The sequence below is a fragment of the Cariama cristata genome, unplaced genomic scaffold (assembly GCF_000690535.1).
Source record: "Cariama cristata isolate BGI_N322 unplaced genomic scaffold, ASM69053v1 scaffold29637, whole genome shotgun sequence".
NCBI classification, from domain to species: Eukaryota; Metazoa; Chordata; class Aves; order Cariamiformes; family Cariamidae; genus Cariama; species Cariama cristata.
Window position 1 is genome coordinate 60,138 of NW_009627672.1, and position 18,061 is coordinate 78,198.

The window sequence follows — 18,061 nt, forward strand, 5'->3', positions numbered from 1 at the left end:
TTTTGCATGCCAGGGTGTTACCTTTGTTGCAGTGTACAATCTGCCCTGACAATAGTAACCTCTTCTACCTATTCTTTCTGTGGATTGTGATAAGCTAGAGTTTGCGCTCCTGACTGAATGCCAGAGGTAGATATGCTAAGTGGTATTGAGTTAAATACATAAAGTAGGTAAGCACATAGACATTAGATGTATGAAGCTGTGAGTCAAGACAGTAAATCTGAAAACCAGAATCCCATCTGAATCATGGAAAATGTTAGTAACTCAGCTCTTGCTCAGACAGCAGACTCTGAGTTTCTTCTGGGTCTGAGCAGTTGACGAAGTAACAGATACAACCCAGTATTTGATCTCCATCTGATTTCTGCAGATTTGCTGCATGCAAGAACATTGGTTTGAGTTGGAATGTGAGGCAGTCTAGCTTGATGGGTAGGGACTAGTCTGGAGCTAGGAAGCAATTGTTGATTCAAGAATGAAGGTATGAGTGGAACTAAGATTCGTAAGGTAAGTTGCTACAAGGACAGACTGTAAAACAATTACAGCAGTAGCTTTATGAGGACCCAGTGCTTCTGGAGTCTCACTCTAGAGAGGACACTGATTTCTTCTATGAGAATTGAATATCAGACAAGCAGTTAAGAGGGATTTAAACTCAAGAGAATCAGTTCAGAAAATTGAGCTATACAGTTCATTAGAGGAATTGTATCAGTTCTGGCTATTGATGTTCCCATATGGAACGTTTCTATTATTTTCATTCTTACACTCTGAAGTGGTTTACTTAATCTGAATATGGAGATTCCTAATTTTTGTCCATTCAAAATAGCTATTTTAATAACTACATCCATAGTTTTTTTGAAAGAAATTATTTTCAGCATAGAATGTCCATTGTGAGCTCTTCTTCAACGAAGTAATTGAGTTATACATAAGAAAGCAATACTAGTAAAAATTAACAATGTGATATAAGTATTCACAAGTCCTTTTCAGTCATTATACATATTGTTCTATGCTTGTACCCTCAAAGGAAACTTTACATGAACTGGAAGCAGCTGAAAGGATCGTCAGAGATATGGAGGAGTTTGAACCTGAGCAGGTGGCAGCTTTTTCTAGCAGAACTGACTTTTTGAATGAAGAACTGAAAAAAATTGAAAAAAAAATCAGTTCAAAACTAGAAATTCTAGAAGCCTATGTGGCCTTTTTAAAGTCAGCTATGGAGGTACAGATTACTTATTTATTCTCTGACTAGATTGTGAAAATCTTGCAAGTGAAAAATATGCTTTTAGCTACCTAAGACCAATCCTGTAGATGCTGTGCCATAGAAGCACTGCAAGTCTTTGTAAGCCTCTTTCTAATTCAAAGGAGATCTGTTGCATCAGGGAAAGCAGCCCTGATCATTGAACTTGCATCAACATAATGACAGTCTATGTACAGATTTTCTGCTGATTTAAATCCCTAGTGTAGGAAGTATTATAATCGAATTTTTACTTTTTCCTCTGTGCACATGTGCTCTCATTATATACACAATAAAAATGCTTACGTGTATGTACTGACTTTTAAATTTACTGATTTTGCTTCATATAGTTTTAAAAATATTTCACACAGTATATCAATATAGATATTTATCATATTATAATATGTTGATAGAGCTATTTATCACAGTCTTGCACTACTTTCACTGAAGTGCTAATTCATCTGAAGGGGTTTAAAACTTAGACACAAACCAGCTCTAACTGAAATCATAGTCAATTCAATATCAAAATAATTTTGGTAGCTGTGCTAATGATGCCTATGGCAGTTAATTTTCATTTTGATGTAATGCATGTTTTAAGATTCCACAACACTGTTTTTCTTTTATATTCAGAAAGGAATTGAGGACAGAGTGGATCTTATCAGGTAAAATTAGCCGTAGGATTTATTTATTTGAAGATAAACTGCCAAAAAATTGGATTGCATTTACTTCCGATTATTGCTAACTTCAGTTACTTCGTATGCAATAGATCTGTGACAATCATTGCATTGATGCAGTGGTATATAATATCCATATAATGATATGTGACAGAAATTGAACAAATTGCTGCCACCTATCTGCTTGTCATCTACTGGTTTACAGGTTATTTAAAACTTTGTTCTTATTTAGTATTTGTATAGATTTTAGGGAGGTTGATAGATCTTAAAACCTGGACAAGATTCAGAGGCTGCTGTTCAATTTTGTCATGTCTGTATAACTTCTGATTATAGCAGCTCAATTTTTCAGTTGTTTTTTGATGCTTATTTTATGTCTTTCTGTAGGTGAATGATGACATTCAAAATATGAAGGAATTCTATAAATCAGAACAACTACAAACAAGCAGGGAGACTGAAAATAAAATTACAATGGAGTCAGCTAATATTCATTGGCAAAAGGCTATAAAGAAGATTTTTTCCACCCAAAATATGGGTTGCAATTTTCTTAATTTAGTAAATATGGTGAGTGTGATCTGATAAACTGTATTGAATATTTGATGTTTGCCTGTGATGAGGTCTAATCCTTGTTCTGTGACTGGATTGTGATTTCTCCAGTACCTAGTTTTAAAGAGACTAAGGCTGCTATATGCTTTTAAAATATGGAAGTATTATTTGAGTGCTAAAGGTATGATAAGTAATTTGAAACGTTTTGTGATTAACAATGACAGAGCCCTTAATAAATGATCCAGTACATGCATACAAATACAATACATGTACGTATCTCTTCTATTCATGTGGGAAAGCAGAATATATGCAAGTACAGTATTAAGCTTATTTTACTTCCACTGAGAGGCAGTCTTTACTAATTGAGTGTATGAAGTTCTTCTAAAGAAATGGGTGCTAGAGCTACTTCCTTACAGGTGATCTTTCCTGGTGTCTTTACATTCTGTCTTGGGTTCAGCTGCACTGCCTAGGCAACCCTATCTAATTTTCCAGCACATCTTCATGAGATGGCTATTTGCAATGTGCAATCATTCCCTAAGCCACTCCTCCTAAAGTGATCCCAATTAATGCAGATGGCCTGGCTACCCAGCTGTTCTTTGTGGTTTTGTAGGACAGACTAGGAAGCTGTTACAGTAGGGTGGGAAGGGGGAGCTGGTGTTAACATACAGCAACATGCAAGATGAGCTGGAAAAACCTGCTTAAGGAGGGAAACTGCTCAGGTAGTTACTGTGGGCTAAAGCGTGTGCTGTCATAGCTGGATGCAGCCAACCATGAATAAGATAGTCAGTGTAAAGGCAAGCTGAATATGTGTGAATATAAGGTTGCACTGCAATCACTGGAAGTCTTAACATACCTTCAGATATTATCTCTCTAAAGACCTGGAAGTGTGTTGCCACCGTATTTTCTGCTGCTCTGTTCCCGTGATATTCTTAGGTTGTAGCTTTTAAGCATCTGGAAGATATGGATCATACAAGTAATTTACAAACACAACTTTTCTTAAAAGAAAAATTCTGAAATGGGAAAAGCAGAAACAGCATTAACCGGTTTTCTGGTATTTCTGATACGGGCTCTGTTTTAAAGAAAAAAACCAAACACTAAATGTTCAAATGCTAGACACTTTATCCCTCCCATGCTTCAGTGCTGCTTTGGTTATCAGCACAAAGGAGTGGTCTTTTCTTCATCCACTTCACTTTCCAGTTGGTGTTCCCCAAAAGACCATTCTGGGTAATTCTGTCTATTCAGAAATTTCTTTTGTATGAGCATTAAACAGCTATCAGATGACAATAATTCAGTCATTACTGACCTGTTGTAGGTTTTAGACTTTAACATTAGCCGTGTCCTCAGTATACAAATTCTGTTGATCTATGCCTATTTCTAAGAGAAAAGTGTATTTAAATCACCTAGAGTACCAGAAATTTTCAAAGAAGTTAAACTAGAATAGTTGGTTTTTATTAAGCTTTATTAAGACTTTAATATTATGAGGTTTTAATTGTACTTCATAAAAACATATGTGGAAAAAAAGTGTGTGTTTATTTGCCAGGTAAATGAGAGTTTAATATTAAAAGTAGAAAAATCTGTACGAGTAACAGAAGATATCATTGTTAATCTGAGTAAAGAAAAGAAAGAGCTGACCGATCTTTGGGCAATCTGGAATTTTAAAATCACTCAGATAAAACCCGTCAAGCAACAGTGCCAGATATTTAAAGAACAACTAAAAATTGTAAGTAAAATATCACCGTTGGTCTTTTTTGCCCTTATTTGAACACTTACAAGTCCAAGTCCCCACTTAAATTTTAACTTTTTAACCAAGTCTATATACTATACCAGCAGTGCTTTAGTTTTTTTATTTGTGGTGGTTTTTTTTTTTTTTTTAAAAAAAGCACCATTTTGTTGTGATATAATAATTACTAAACTGTGATCTAATAGTTACAAAACTCAAGTCCAACCATGTTTGTAAGGAAAGAGAATTGAAACCTCCTTGGCAGAAGGACAGCGTGCAGTTTTCCTTACTAGCCTAGCTAGCCCTGCTTTTAGCAGAACCAGAGGTTTGTAGCTGCTGTTTGTCTAGTGCAACTTATCACTAAACCATGACATCTGTTATCACAGAAAATACACTGTGTGTATGAGTCCTCCAGTCTCGATATCTGAATTGTTTTTGCACACTTAGAGATTTCCTGTCACCCTTGTCAGTCAGAAGGTTTGAGACAAAGAGGTTTCACTGACAGCATTTGGGTGTCTGGTTTGGGGAAGGTTCTTGTTACAAATCTAGATTTGAGTTTAATTTTTTTTTTTTAATTTATTTACTACAGTCTAGAAAGACTGAACTGTTTGATTATCTTTTAGACTACCCATGGATTACAGACTCTTCAAGAGGCACTCCAGTTTGCAGCAACAGTTGACCTTGGAAGTGACCTTTTTATCATTTTGGAACTACAAGAAAAGCTTAACCAAATGAAACCACAGTATCAGGTGAGAAACTGAGCTAGTGAAATGCATGGGGGATCAAAACCTTTTTTTAGTAAAGATTCACATTGACATTGACCCTAGAGAGTGTGTCTCGGTTGCAGTGTTTTATGTTTTATATTACTTTTCCAGATGGAGGAGCTTGTGTGTGTTTATAAGGTCAGGGAGAAGATATTTTACCTTCAGCGTCCAGAGAATATCTTGTGTGGTGTTAGCTGTGTGTTAAAAGTGACACATAAGCATTGAGGTGGTAGAAGTACAAGGAGAATATCAGCTCCATGCTTTTGAGATAGAGCTGGTCAGAGGCTGAGGTATGTCACAAGGAGCTTCCTACCTCCTCTGAATACTGTTTCTGAGTTCTAGCAATTCAGTCTGCCATTCCCCTACAAGTCAGTTTGACTGATTTTGATCCAAGGCTGTTCCTGGGTGATAGCTGAGATTCATGTGTAGCAAAAAGTGAAGTATGTGGAGAGTGTTTCAAAGAGCATGGCATTGACTTTTCCTCAAGGAAATTTACCGGTGTTAGGCTGTTATTTCATCAAATGTAAGGGAAAACTTGCAAATATATTTGTGTAATTTGAGTAACTTCTGCTTTTTTGCTAGCAACTGAATGCTGAGCTTGAGTACGTGATAAAATTATTAGAATTGCCAAGCCAGAAAGGATTTCCTGTGAAAGAGAATTCTGAGAGAATAAGTGAGCTTATTAATTTCCATCAAACGGTAAAGGACACAATGACAGAATATGATGAGATTTTCAACAAGACAGTCAAATTCCATTACATTAAAAAAGAAGTGAGTGTAATCTTTTAAAATATACCTTCTTCTCGATGCAGTTAAACTCTTTTTGGTTTTAGTGCCTGTCATCTGTCATCTTTTTTTTTTATTATTATTTTCCCCAAAGAGCATTAACCCACCTGGTGATCAGAATTAAAAGTTTTGATCTTAAAACTGCATGAACTTTGGAGAACTTAAAATTCAGATCTGAATCCAAATTTAATTACTTAACATCAACAAAGTTTAGTGTAACATATTTTGGGTAAGGAAGGAATTGTAAGCTTCCTTTCACATTATTTTAAACACTCATTGATTTTCATTTCAATATATTCCAGCTGGAATGTCTATCAAAATCAGGAGAACTGGATATTCCTGAAATATTTGAGGAGCCTGAAAATGTGCACCATGCTAAAGTCTACCTTGTGAATGCCCAGGAGAAACATGCACATATCAGACAGCTATATAAACTGCTTATTACCCAGGGAGTGGATATCTTGTCTGCAGTGCAGCAACCTGTGAGTAGAATTAGGATGATTTGTTAATTCAAGGATAAATATGAAAGAAGACTGAGCTATCTGACTGACTTTTAGAGGTACAAAAATATATTAATACACTGAGAAAAATAAATACAGACTTTTAAGGTCCTTTTAAAAAAAAGCAAAACATGAAATGTAAAACAGTTGATAATTTTTAGATTTGTACTTTTAAAGTTTGCAGATATACAGCTGTTAAATTAAATGGAACATCCAGGAATGATGAAACTTATTCTTCAGTAGTTACTTACATTACGAATTGCTTTTGCCAAGAGAAAAGAAAAATTAATTTATTTGGAATCTTGTTTTGATTTTTTTTTAATGGTCTGTGAACAGATTTTAGTCTGGAAAACACTGGAATAGATTTGAAATAGGGAGGAAATTAATCTTAAAATATTATTGCTTGGGAAAAAAAAAAAAAGCATGACTTTCTGATCTCTAGTATTCTTTAAGCAGTTCAAGGCCCTGTTGGTGATTTCTTGAATGTCACATCTATATATTAGACTCCAGCTACTTTTTAAAGATTGCTTGGTCTATTTATTCTCCTATAAAGAAAGGATAACAAAAGAATGAAAAGGAAATATAATAACAGTGTAACTGTATTAGTGGATTCAAGAGTGATTTGCATGGCAAGATGGATGTAATTATAGGAAAGATTTATTTATTTAGGGCAGGATTGTCATTGCTCTGTATTCATTTACTATGAAGAAAGCAAGAAATTCCCTTAGACCTGCTTAGATTATCCACATTGCCAGTCTGTTCTTCAGATTCCATAAATTGATTGACAGCAGAAAGGAGCTAATCTCCAGGTGGTAAAGGACTAGAATAGGCCACTTCCTCTTTGCTCAGAGAAGACACCATGTGTGAGTTGTGACTTTGACTCAAAACTACTCCTCAGACCGCTAGTGATTGAAACTGCTATGTCCTTGCTGTTGTTACAGTAGAGGTTTAATAGTTTACTCTAGCCTATTGTGACTGACTATGCATGTTCTGCCTTAAAATTATTTTCATTTCAGATTGACTAAATCAGTACATTTCCTGAGTTTTATAAGTTTGTCTATTTCTTTTTTAGAATTGCGTGAATCTTTCTGTAAAGAATCTGAAGCAAGAACTTGCTAGATTTGAGTGTGATAGCATTAACTGGAGCTCCAAAGCCGCTAAGTATGAGGAAGAACTGTCACAGCATTTTCAACACTGCACCACTCAAGAGGACATAAATGAGGTAAATTAGATAAATCTCAACACATTAAATGACTGTTAGAAGGGCTGTTGTGTTCTGTAATATATGTTACTGTTTACCATTCCCCTAGATGCTTCATACATATACAGAAATGTTGATTTTCATCTTACTAGGAACCCTGGATCCATGCAGCAGCCATAATAATCTATGGTCCGTACCTCTGCAGTTCAGGGTTATAGCAAGTTGTTGGACTGGCAATAAAATGCTTTCACTGTACCAAGAGGAATGGAAATAGAGCAGCTGTATTTTCTTTGGCTTTCAGCATTGTCAGCTACATCTGAAATACATGAGTCTTCACATTTCTGTTTTATGAAGCTAAAGTTTCAAACAAAATAGTATTTACATATAATGCTGTTGTAAGGCTATTAGAAAGAACTTTCAGTCTTTTAATGAAAAGTTCAGAATAATGTATTACTTAACATTTTTTCAGAAACCCAAGATATGATACTTAAAAAACTGCTAGAAGAAAAGGAAATATTCTTTGGGACCAGGTATTAGAATTTAGTATTATGGAACTTAGGTTAGGAAAAATCACTTAGTTAATATGATTATCAATTTAGCATCCTAGCAGGCCAAATACAAATCCACTCACAACTTTGCAGTTTGAATTGGATAGATGTCTCAGAAAAAATTAATTTAGGGAAAACATTCCATAGAATTAATTTTCTCAGAGTGATCCATTAAAATAAGAGGCTGATGGCCTCTACACTTGATGTTCTGTAGATTGCACTTCTGTGCATCCATGAAGTACAGAAATGGATTCTTACCTGGAAGGATTTCTCACTAATTTTCCCCATAGGTAGTGGAAACACAGGACACTGAAAGTTATATTTTCTTATTTTATCTTTCACTAAGTAAATCCACACCTGAATAAAGAAAGACTGTATTTTCTCAAAATCACCAAAGTAGAGGCGACTGAGATTTCTGTCCCAACTATTTTTAATGAGAAAGTAATTGCTTTGATTTTCTTTTCTTTTACAAAATATTTTTCTGTGTTTGTGAAAAGTATCAATTTTAACAAAAAAGTATTTTGAAATTGAAAGAACATGTGCATCAAAAAAAGAGTTTTCTGAATCTCAGTTACAGTACTAGTCCTTGATCAGTTATAAGCTGAGCGTGCTTCGCACTCTGATCTTCTGTGCATCATTCACCTGCGATGTAGCTTCTTGGCCGATCATAGGAGGCAATAGGGAACAGCAGGTGGTATAGGAGAAACACTCTGGCAGAGGGAACCATGTGGTAGAAGGCAATGAAAACATGAATTACCTAAACAAGAAGTCCCATTATGCTTTGCAGTGGTGTGGTAGAATGAGAATACTTGAGGTTTGAACTGAAGTGTTCTAGATTTTTACTAAAAACCTTTCAAATTTGCTGAAGAAAAGGAAATGTTCACTCAGCAGTCTGTATGTAAGACTGGCCACATTCAAAGGCACACTGTTATATTAAATGAATCTCTTGTTTCTGTCCTTTGATTCTGGGATTATACAATGAGGGCAGGAGAATGTGAGTCCTTTCTAAGAAGAATAATTTTTCTATTTTAATTACTTGTTAGACTTCCAGTGAGAGCAGGAAGTAGAGGAAAAAAGCAATCTTCTGCCTCTCTCAAATTTAAAGTGTGTCAGTGACAGGTGTTACTCACCACAGGCCCTGTATTGCAAAATGTAAAGTTTTAGCTTCTCCTAGTTACCAGACACCCTCTGCAAAATAATTACATAGTGTGTTTTCAATTACAGTGTTAATTACTGATTTTTCATTTTAAGTTGGAAAGTCGTGTTGGCTGGTTAAGTTAAAACCTGTCATCCTCAAAGCTAATTGACTCTTGAATGTAAACCAACTGAAACATACTAATTTGGCATGTGGATACCTTTTTCTTTAGATTCCTTTTCTAGTAGAGCTTAGCACAGAAGATGTTTCCAAAACAAACACTTGGCTAATGTACCTGTATATGCATTAATCCACTGCCATTTTTCTTCATTTTTTTCAGTAGGTATTTATAACTAATTCTGTTCAGGGGTCAAGAAGCCAGGCACTAAACTACTTCAAGAATGTTAAAGTTATGAGTATTCACTTCGGTATTTTAAATTCTGTTAATTTTAACATCAGAAATTAGTCTGAGTATTGCTAGTATCTAGCAGACTTGTCTGAAATAACAATTTTTTTACCATCTACTGTGTCCAAGCAAATAAATATTTATGTGCCAGCAGCAAGTAGCAGCTGTTCATAGCTGTCACATAGTAAACAGCCAAGTGGATAATTTAGTTGTGATTTAGCAGTGTACAGAGCAAACTTTAAAGTTCATTGAAAATACTTGGAATTCTGCTGTAAATGCTACATTAAATATAAATTAATGTAAGTGAATTTAAGTGTGTAAATAAATCATGTGAGTAAGGGCTTTGGTGACTAGGATTCACTGGTGTTTGAAAATATCATTCTTGGAGGACTTGACTAGCTCCCTGTGTTTGTAAAATATTAGTGCTTCTATAAGAATCAAGGAAACGAATACTTAAATCTATAACCAAGGATACATGGCATGAGTTTTGAAACAGTCTTGGAGGACAGAAGAGTAAAATGCATGTCTTTTGTATGCTTTGTCTAATTTAAAGAGAATTTGCAAAAGAAAAAAAACCCATTATGCCCTCTACATCTTTGAAAGGTATAAGGAAAGCTCATATGACCTTTGAGATCTCCATTTGCCAGTTTGGGCTTCCTACTTCGCTAAGTAGCTTGAGTTGCAACCTCTGAAAAGCTGCAAACCCACTGCATTACACTGCAATCATTTGTGATAGAGCTGAGTCAGGCCTCAGGTAACTGTAGTTTAATACTACACTGAATCTGTTAATGGGATTATAAGTGACACAGTTATTTACATAAGATAACTTTCACAATGAAAAAGCCGTTTCTTTAGGTGATCGCTTTGAAAATAACATTTATGCATGTTTGCACAAAACTTGAAACAGAAGAGTAACAGATCCTGAAGTAGGTTCTCAGCTCTCCCTAGTCATCCTACTTCTTTCCTCTTTGTCGTGTCATTATTTATACACTTATGGAAAGGTATGACTGAAAATGTGGATTTTAACCATAGAGGGTAATGAGCTATCTCTGTTCACAAGTCAGTAGGAACTGATACTTAGCATGTTTCTCACCTTGTAATTTGTTTTGATTGTGGTCTCAGAATTAAAGTAATCATTAATTACTTGAACAACACCTTTTCTTTCTTCCCACTTTCTGGCTGGCTGTTCTTTCTTTAGTTTTTGCCACTTTGAAAATCTATTTTCAGCAACCTGCTTTCATCGGCTGTTTAGATTATTGATGCTAATAAAAATTTTTCGTATGAATAAAAAGGGAAAGATAAGCGGCTGACAACACTGAAGTACCTCCTACAGCGGCTCACACAGGAATCAGAGCATTTTCCTGGAACTCTACTGTTAACAAAAACATGTTTAGAGCAGCTTGGTAACTTGCTTTTTCCATTTATTTTGTAGTTGTGTGATAAGTTGGAGCAATTGGCACCTAAACCCCTTTCCTCCACGATCATTCTCCACTGATGACAGGCCAAGTATAGTTAGGAACAGCTGCCTGATTAATGACTATGACACAATGGACAAGTTAGAAAGTTCCATTAAACTTGTGGGCGTATTAGAGTGTATAGTTCCTTTAGTATTTCTCATTTAATTTTGCAGAACATAGTGTAAAACTGAGATGTGTTTAGACTTCTAGAAATTGGCAGCCATATATTGTCCTTGATACAATTGCTAATGATAACAGGAGTTGTGTACATGCACTCTGAGGGGGTAATGTACAGGTCTGAGCCTAATCTGGTTTTTCCACTGAGGCTAAAAGAGAAGACTGACAGCAGCTGCAGACCTTTGACACATGAGCCATCATATCTGAAACAAGGTGATCTAATTTCACATACTGCTATGAGGAGAGCCTCAGGCCTGCCTTATAAATGGTCACTAGCCTATGTACATGCATAAGCCAGCAAATTAAACTAAAATCAACTCTTGTTCATCTCTTCTTTTCCTCAAAATTAAAGCAGCAAATAAGGCTCTTGTGTTCTGAATACAAAATATTGTTCTGCAGAGGTGGTTTTATTAACAGAGGGCTTTTAGATAGATTTTATTGTTCTGTGTATTTAGGTAGGATAAAGAGCTTAAACTAATTGGAGATCTCAGTGCCAGTGATAGAATTCCCTTCCTTTCCATTACACTGAATGAACACTATCCGTCAATTCACTGCTGAAATAATGTGGTAATATCCCACTAGATGAAATGAAAATGAAAAATCTATCCCTTGATGGATTATCATTAGTATGTAATAATAATAATAATGATGGTTGGTTCCTAGCCGTTCCAATAACAGGAGCTGCAAAATGAGTATTGATTACTCCCTGGATTCTTTGGTGGGGATGAGGGTGGCAGGGGGAAGTCTGCAGGACTTTTTAATATAAAAAAAAACCTCATATATTTTAACTAAATATTAAATTGTGGATGTGGGCTGAATTTGTTAACATGAATCAAGTTAAGTTCTTTTCATTTGTGTGTCTGGAGGAACAGACCCTAAAACATTAGAACTGCTGCATTTCTTTTATATCAGTTTCTTTAGATAATAATCATTTTACATAATGTAGTCTACATTCTTGCAGAAGCGAAAGATTGTCAACCAAAAGCAAGTGAAATTCTCAAAAAAAAAAAAAAGTCATTTTTATATTCTTCCATTTCAAATGTTATGAATTAATTATATATAATTTGAAAATGTGATCATGGAATTGCAATGTAAATAAAATACTACCTAAAAGTACCATAAGCATATTTTAAGCAGGTTTTTTACTTCTCTGATTCTCATATCTGTCGTTTAAAGGCATTCAAAACTTAACTGTAATATCTAAAAGGATTTTTTACAGTTGTAAATAAAATTGAAAATTACATAGCTTTCAGAGAAAAAATGTTGAAAAAAAAATTGTATACTTAAAAAATTCATAGTCCTTTAAAGATAATTTAGCTGAGTATATTTGATATGCTTATTTATATAACATTGGTAATGCAAAGAATGACATATGGTTTATTAAGGGCACACTTGCAAAAAGACATTAAAGCAAACAGGTAATTGGCATTGGGAAAAAAAAAGATAAGGAAAGAATGTAAGAACTCTATATTATAACTAGTTCCCATGGTAAATAAACACTTTTTAAAATTATGTTGATCATATATGACTCTTTTTAATGTGTATTAAACTTATTCTGGTAAATTGGCAATGCATGTGATCCATATGTGTGTAAATGAAAGCATACCTTCCTAAAGCTTCATCAGTGTCATTCATATCATTCTGGATTTTAAAATTATTTTCTAGATTAAAGAAAGTGTAGCTACATTCCATCTAAGTAACAAAAGAGTTTTACAGCATATTTTATATAACTAAATTTAATAGTAGTTATCTCAGCTGATATAAGTCCATCTGAAAAGTCTTGAAAGGCACAGATGCTTCATAATTAGAGCTACTAGTTCATCTTAATTTATATTATTATAAGAATTATTTTCCCTAATGTTGAGCTTGCTGCACCAGGTCAGTGCTAACTTGTAAAAATACTATCACATGGTACCAAATCTACCTAGCTGTAGTTAGGTGAGGCTTTCTTTGGTTATCTGTTAGGCAGAATCTCTCTGCTACCATACTCATAGAATAGTTATTTGAAAGTAGGGTGCTCATATAGTCTACATCTTGATCCTGACAAGAGCTGGATTCATCTTTGTATACTGTGAATAATTGTACTAAGATGTTTGGACTAGCACACTGCAACTTCCTTTCAGAAGCAGAGCTTCTGAATAAAGAGGAAAAAAAACAACAACAACAAAACCCAACCTGACATAAACTAAATGTATTGTAGGAGAAAAGCACTATAAATAAATACAAATCTACTTGCCCAAGCCCAGTAAAACTGTCTTTCTGGAAACTAAGCATGGGTATACATTTACATGGCTACCATTTCCACTAAATGGACCAGAGTATGTGAAGGACATCTACATCTAGTTAAAATCAGTGAAACGTCTCGGACAGGATTTTTCAATAGATTGTCTGAGCAAGGATCAGAGGCAGTTGGCAACTGAAATTGCATTTGCCCCAATTCTTTTTTTTTTTTTTTTGTTCTTGCCATTCTGGAAACAGTACTCAGGATTCAGAATGCAAAAATGTTGATTTAACAGGATCATGAATTTCCACTACTAGAAAGAAATTCTGAGGAAATAAGGATGTTTTATGAGATGGCATAGTATTATTAGTTTCTATATTAAATTTTCAGTGTTCAGATTGTGGTCTGTTAAACAGCTCTTGAAAAAACCTAAATTAAAGTGTGCTGGTTTCTTTTTTACTGACAAACAAATATGCTTGCTCTGTTTCAGCTCAGAGAGTCATTTAAGGATCTCAAAAAGAAATTCAACAATTTGAAGTTTAACTATACAAAGAAAACTGAAAAATCTCGAAACTTGAAAGTTCTAAAGATACAGATTCAGCAAGTTGACACATACGCAGAGAAAATACAGGTAATAGAAATTTTAGTCTTAGTGAAGGCTTCACTGGTTGAGTTGCTGTGGCCTGTGCCAAGCAGATCAGAGGAGAAGTGAAATGTGTTGTGAGCTTCCTTGTTACTTAGCTTTATATCCCTGTTACACAGCCTTATATCCTTACCCTGAAAATTTTTTGAATTTTCTGTTCCTTTTATTCTTCCATTTCCTTCAGTGAAATTGACCTTACCTCAATTCCTGACTTCTCTGTGTTCACTTCTTTTATCCTCTATCATTTTTTCTATTTAATCTTTTATTCTTTCCTCTATTCCTTCATGATATGTGTGACCTAGTGTTCCCTCTCCTGTAAAAAAAAAATTAAAAAAAAATAAAACAAATACCCCGTACAAATCATCAAATCAACAACAAATGCGCACATGTTCCCTCTTCGATCCAGCTAGTTTCTTGTCTTTCTCATTTCAGCATTTAAGTGTTCAAAACCTTTTTCTGTATCCATTACCTGTAGTTGATCATGCTCATTTGCACCTTAGAACCTCACCCATTCCTTGCGTTCACCAGAGACTCTTCTTCCAAAGTTTCCAATGATCCTTTTGGTTACCAGTTGGAAGTAGCACTTTTTGTTTTGCTTGCCCTGCCAGTCTCTTCCTTCACAACTTTTTTACTTCAAATTTTCAGCAGCTTCTATGATTCTATTTTTGCTATTTCTTTTGTTGTCATTGACTATTCCTTTTACAATTTTTTTTTTTTTTTCCCCCCCCTTTCTTGGAAATTTCATCCACAAATCTGAATTCAAATCACAGAATCATTGGGGTTGGAAGGAACGTCTGGAGATCACCTAGTTGAAATTCCTTCCTCAGAGCAGGGTCAGCTACAGAAGGTTGCTATGTATCATGTCTAGTTGGGTTTTGAATATCTCCAGAGATGGAGACTCCACAACCTGTAGGGGCAAGCTGTTCCACCCTTAGAGTAAAAACAGTGTGGGTTTTTTTTCTGAAATAGAATTTCCTGTATTTCAGTTTGGGTCTGTTGCCTCCTGTCTTTTCACCACACACCACTGAGATGAGTCTGGATCTGTTTTCTTTACTCCCTCCCATCATGTTTGTATACACATTGAGAAGATCCACCTTGAGCCTTCTCTTCTCCAGGCTGAAAAAACCCAGCTCTCTCTGTATTTGTATAACACGTGCTCAATCACTCAGTCATCTTTGTAACCCCTTGCCAGATTTGCTTCAGTATGTCCAGGTATTTCTTGTACTGTGGAGCCCAAAGTGGACCCAAGACTCCAGATGTAACCTCATTAGTGCTATGTAGAAGAGAATAATCACCTCCTTTGACCTGCTGGCAATACTCTTCCTATCAGTGTATATTCTTACAATCGTCTATGTGGACAGTTGATGAAATTCTTTCCTATTTCAAACCAATCTCTTCCTTTCCAAACAAAAATCAAGGACCTGTCTTTTTGCATCACTTGTAAAACAGCTAGCACAACAAAGTCTTGATCAACTGTCAAAACCAGTATTCCCAGAATAAAAAATATAAATGTATGTATGTATACCATCTTATCCTAAAATTTACAGGCCATGTTTATACCCGACATCATAAAGTATGAGTATGAATACTTGTTCCCCTTGGCCTTTGGCATTATGCTAGATTGTCACTGATGTGGCTTACATCAGATTCTTAAGCAATGTGTAAATATTCTAGGACATAAATAACCGTGATGCTTAAATTGACTTGTATTTAGTCAAAGACTCTGAAGGCTTAGTAGTATTTTTTCCATTGCAGATTTAGTGAAAATTATTTTATTCAAGATCTCATGTTTTATTACTACAGATATTTGTTTATTTTAAAGCTGAAAAGTGTAACTCAATTCCACCTTTAATAAATATAATTTACATTTATTTTAGTCAGTATTGTAGAGGCCCTCCAGTTTCCTTTGATTTTTGAAAAAGCAACTTGTAATTTTTAAAATACGAGACAAGAAATAGGTTTGTCTGTTTTTTCCCCATGTATTTACCTTTTATTTCTAAAAACAGAAATATTTTTGTGCAGTATTTAACATTGCTACATCTTTTAAACAGATTCTTAAAAAGAAGATGGGTAATTTAGAGAAGAAAGTCGTTGGCTCTGTAGCAAATGAACCTAATGCTAAAGTTAGAGTCCTCTTGGGGTCAATCAGTGACTTACAAAAACAGCTGAATGACTTTAGCAGAGTTGTGGAGGATTACAAGCAAAATCTGGACCTCATGGAGCATCTACAACAGATGATGGAAGAGGTAAACCTGAGATCCCCACTGTGGCTGTAACAATGATCCAGGACTGTGATAGATACAAGTGCCTGTAACTACTTCAGGCAAAATCTGTGGCTTCCAAAAGTAATAGATTGGTAAAAAGCCTGTATTTTCTTCTATTTTTTCTTTGTAACTTGTGGAGAAAGGGGGGAAAAAAAAACATGCAACATGACCATATTCTTGAACTGCTATGCATACGACTGGGGTCTCCACCTCCATATGACTTTCATAGTGATTCAGCGTATCTATGATCATACTTATGAGATCATTTTCTTAAGTATATTCCCAGGCAACAGAGAAAGTGCCACAATGCCCTCTTTGATAGCTCTTAAACCACAAGAGTCAGGTTATCACAACACCCACTTTGTTAGTTGTCAGGAAGAGCTGTCTGTGTGGTGTGTAATTCTGGAACTAAAATGTAAAATATTCAGTTCCTTAACAGCAATCTATAATTTTTTTTTACTAGATTAATTGTTAAGTATATGTTGGGGTTTTTTTCTGACCCGCAGTCTAAGTCTTTTTGGAGACTTCTGTAACTTTATTTTAATGTGTCTGTGGACTGCTTCATGCATTGCCTTTTTTAAAAAGGAAAAAAAAAAGTTTGCAACAGGATTTTCCCTCTTACCATGTTGTGTTGGTGCATCTGCTATCAGGCAAGCACATTCCTGTCATCATTGTTTATTTTTAGAAGCAACACTGTTCATATCTCCAAAGTGATCTAAATGCATGACAAATAAATTCCCTTAATGATGGATGACATTACTAAAGTTTTGTTTAAAGCATGTTTTCAGTGTCCAGTGACCTGATCAGTGTGTTATTTCATATATCACTAGCAATTTGTTACCATTTGTTGTACATTCACATTTTTAAACTCCCCTCTTACTTTGAGGGAAATAAATTATTTCCTAGAGCTAAAATTTAAGATTTTTTTTTTTCTACTCAGTGTAAAGTATCACCTTTTACTCAACAGTTTTCTTTCAGCAAATAGGCACAATCTTAAATACTGACTTCAATGGCAGTTAAAAACGGTGATTAGCTGCTTACTGTAATGATGCAATACAGATGATACCGAGTGAACACCAGATTCTATCCTCCTTTGAGTACTGTTAACTAAAATTGTTTATTAAGGGTATATTCTAAAGCCCATTCTTGTCATTAGAAAGATTCCTGGCAACTTTAAAGGTTGCTGAGACAAACACCCCTGTTTGCTAGTAGACTAAATTTAAGCAACCTTGCTGCCCTTACAGCCGTATAACTGTAGCCATGATAGGAAGTTTGTAAAATTAGTCAGTTGATATGCAAGGTGGAAAGAACTCAGAAATAAAACATATGTTTACAGATCCATTAACCAATAACCTCACTATGCTTCTAAGATGAGTGTGGATCTAGTGTTTAAAGAAAATTTAACAGTTATTAATTGAAGCAGCATTGGTAATGAACAAATGTTTTTCACATGAAATTAAAATCAGAAAATTTAAGACATACTGTATGTAACTGATTATGGAAAGTCTAAGAACAGTCCAGTCTATTCTGCAAAATCTTGAACTGCTGATAATAATTCATTATAATGTAGTGTTTTTATCCCTCAGTGTCAATTTTGGTTTGAAGATGTGAGTGCAACAGTCGTTAGAGTTGACAAGTATTCTGCAGAATGCAAAACAAGAGAAGCAATAGAGACACTCTACAAGCAATTTAACAAGTTTATTGAGCCTACAATGCCTCAACAAGAAGAAAAAATTCAGGAGATTATAGACCTTGCTAAACGGTTATATGGTGAGGAGCTGTCTGGTAATGTACTGTAGGGAA

At 34.9% G+C, this 18,061-nt stretch overlaps 1 protein-coding gene across 1 annotated transcript in view; it reads left to right on the top strand.

Moving 5' to 3' along the window:
- Nucleotides 1–18,061, top strand: part of CCDC141 (coiled-coil domain containing 141) — a gene marked incomplete at its 5' end in the record, with an annotated part of 89,302 nt that overhangs the window by 59,836 nt on the left and 11,405 nt on the right. Inside the window, 10 exons of the mRNA XM_009704523.1 lie at nucleotides 1,013–1,204; nucleotides 2,278–2,454; nucleotides 3,977–4,156; nucleotides 4,780–4,905; nucleotides 5,503–5,691; nucleotides 6,009–6,188; nucleotides 7,279–7,428; nucleotides 13,842–13,982; nucleotides 16,046–16,240; nucleotides 17,845–18,028. Coding sequence (XP_009702825.1) covers nucleotides 1,013–1,204; nucleotides 2,278–2,454; nucleotides 3,977–4,156; nucleotides 4,780–4,905; nucleotides 5,503–5,691; nucleotides 6,009–6,188; nucleotides 7,279–7,428; nucleotides 13,842–13,982; nucleotides 16,046–16,240; nucleotides 17,845–18,028 — 1,714 coding nt within the window. The remainder of the gene's footprint in view (nucleotides 1–1,012; nucleotides 1,205–2,277; nucleotides 2,455–3,976; nucleotides 4,157–4,779; nucleotides 4,906–5,502; nucleotides 5,692–6,008; nucleotides 6,189–7,278; nucleotides 7,429–13,841; nucleotides 13,983–16,045; nucleotides 16,241–17,844; nucleotides 18,029–18,061) is intronic.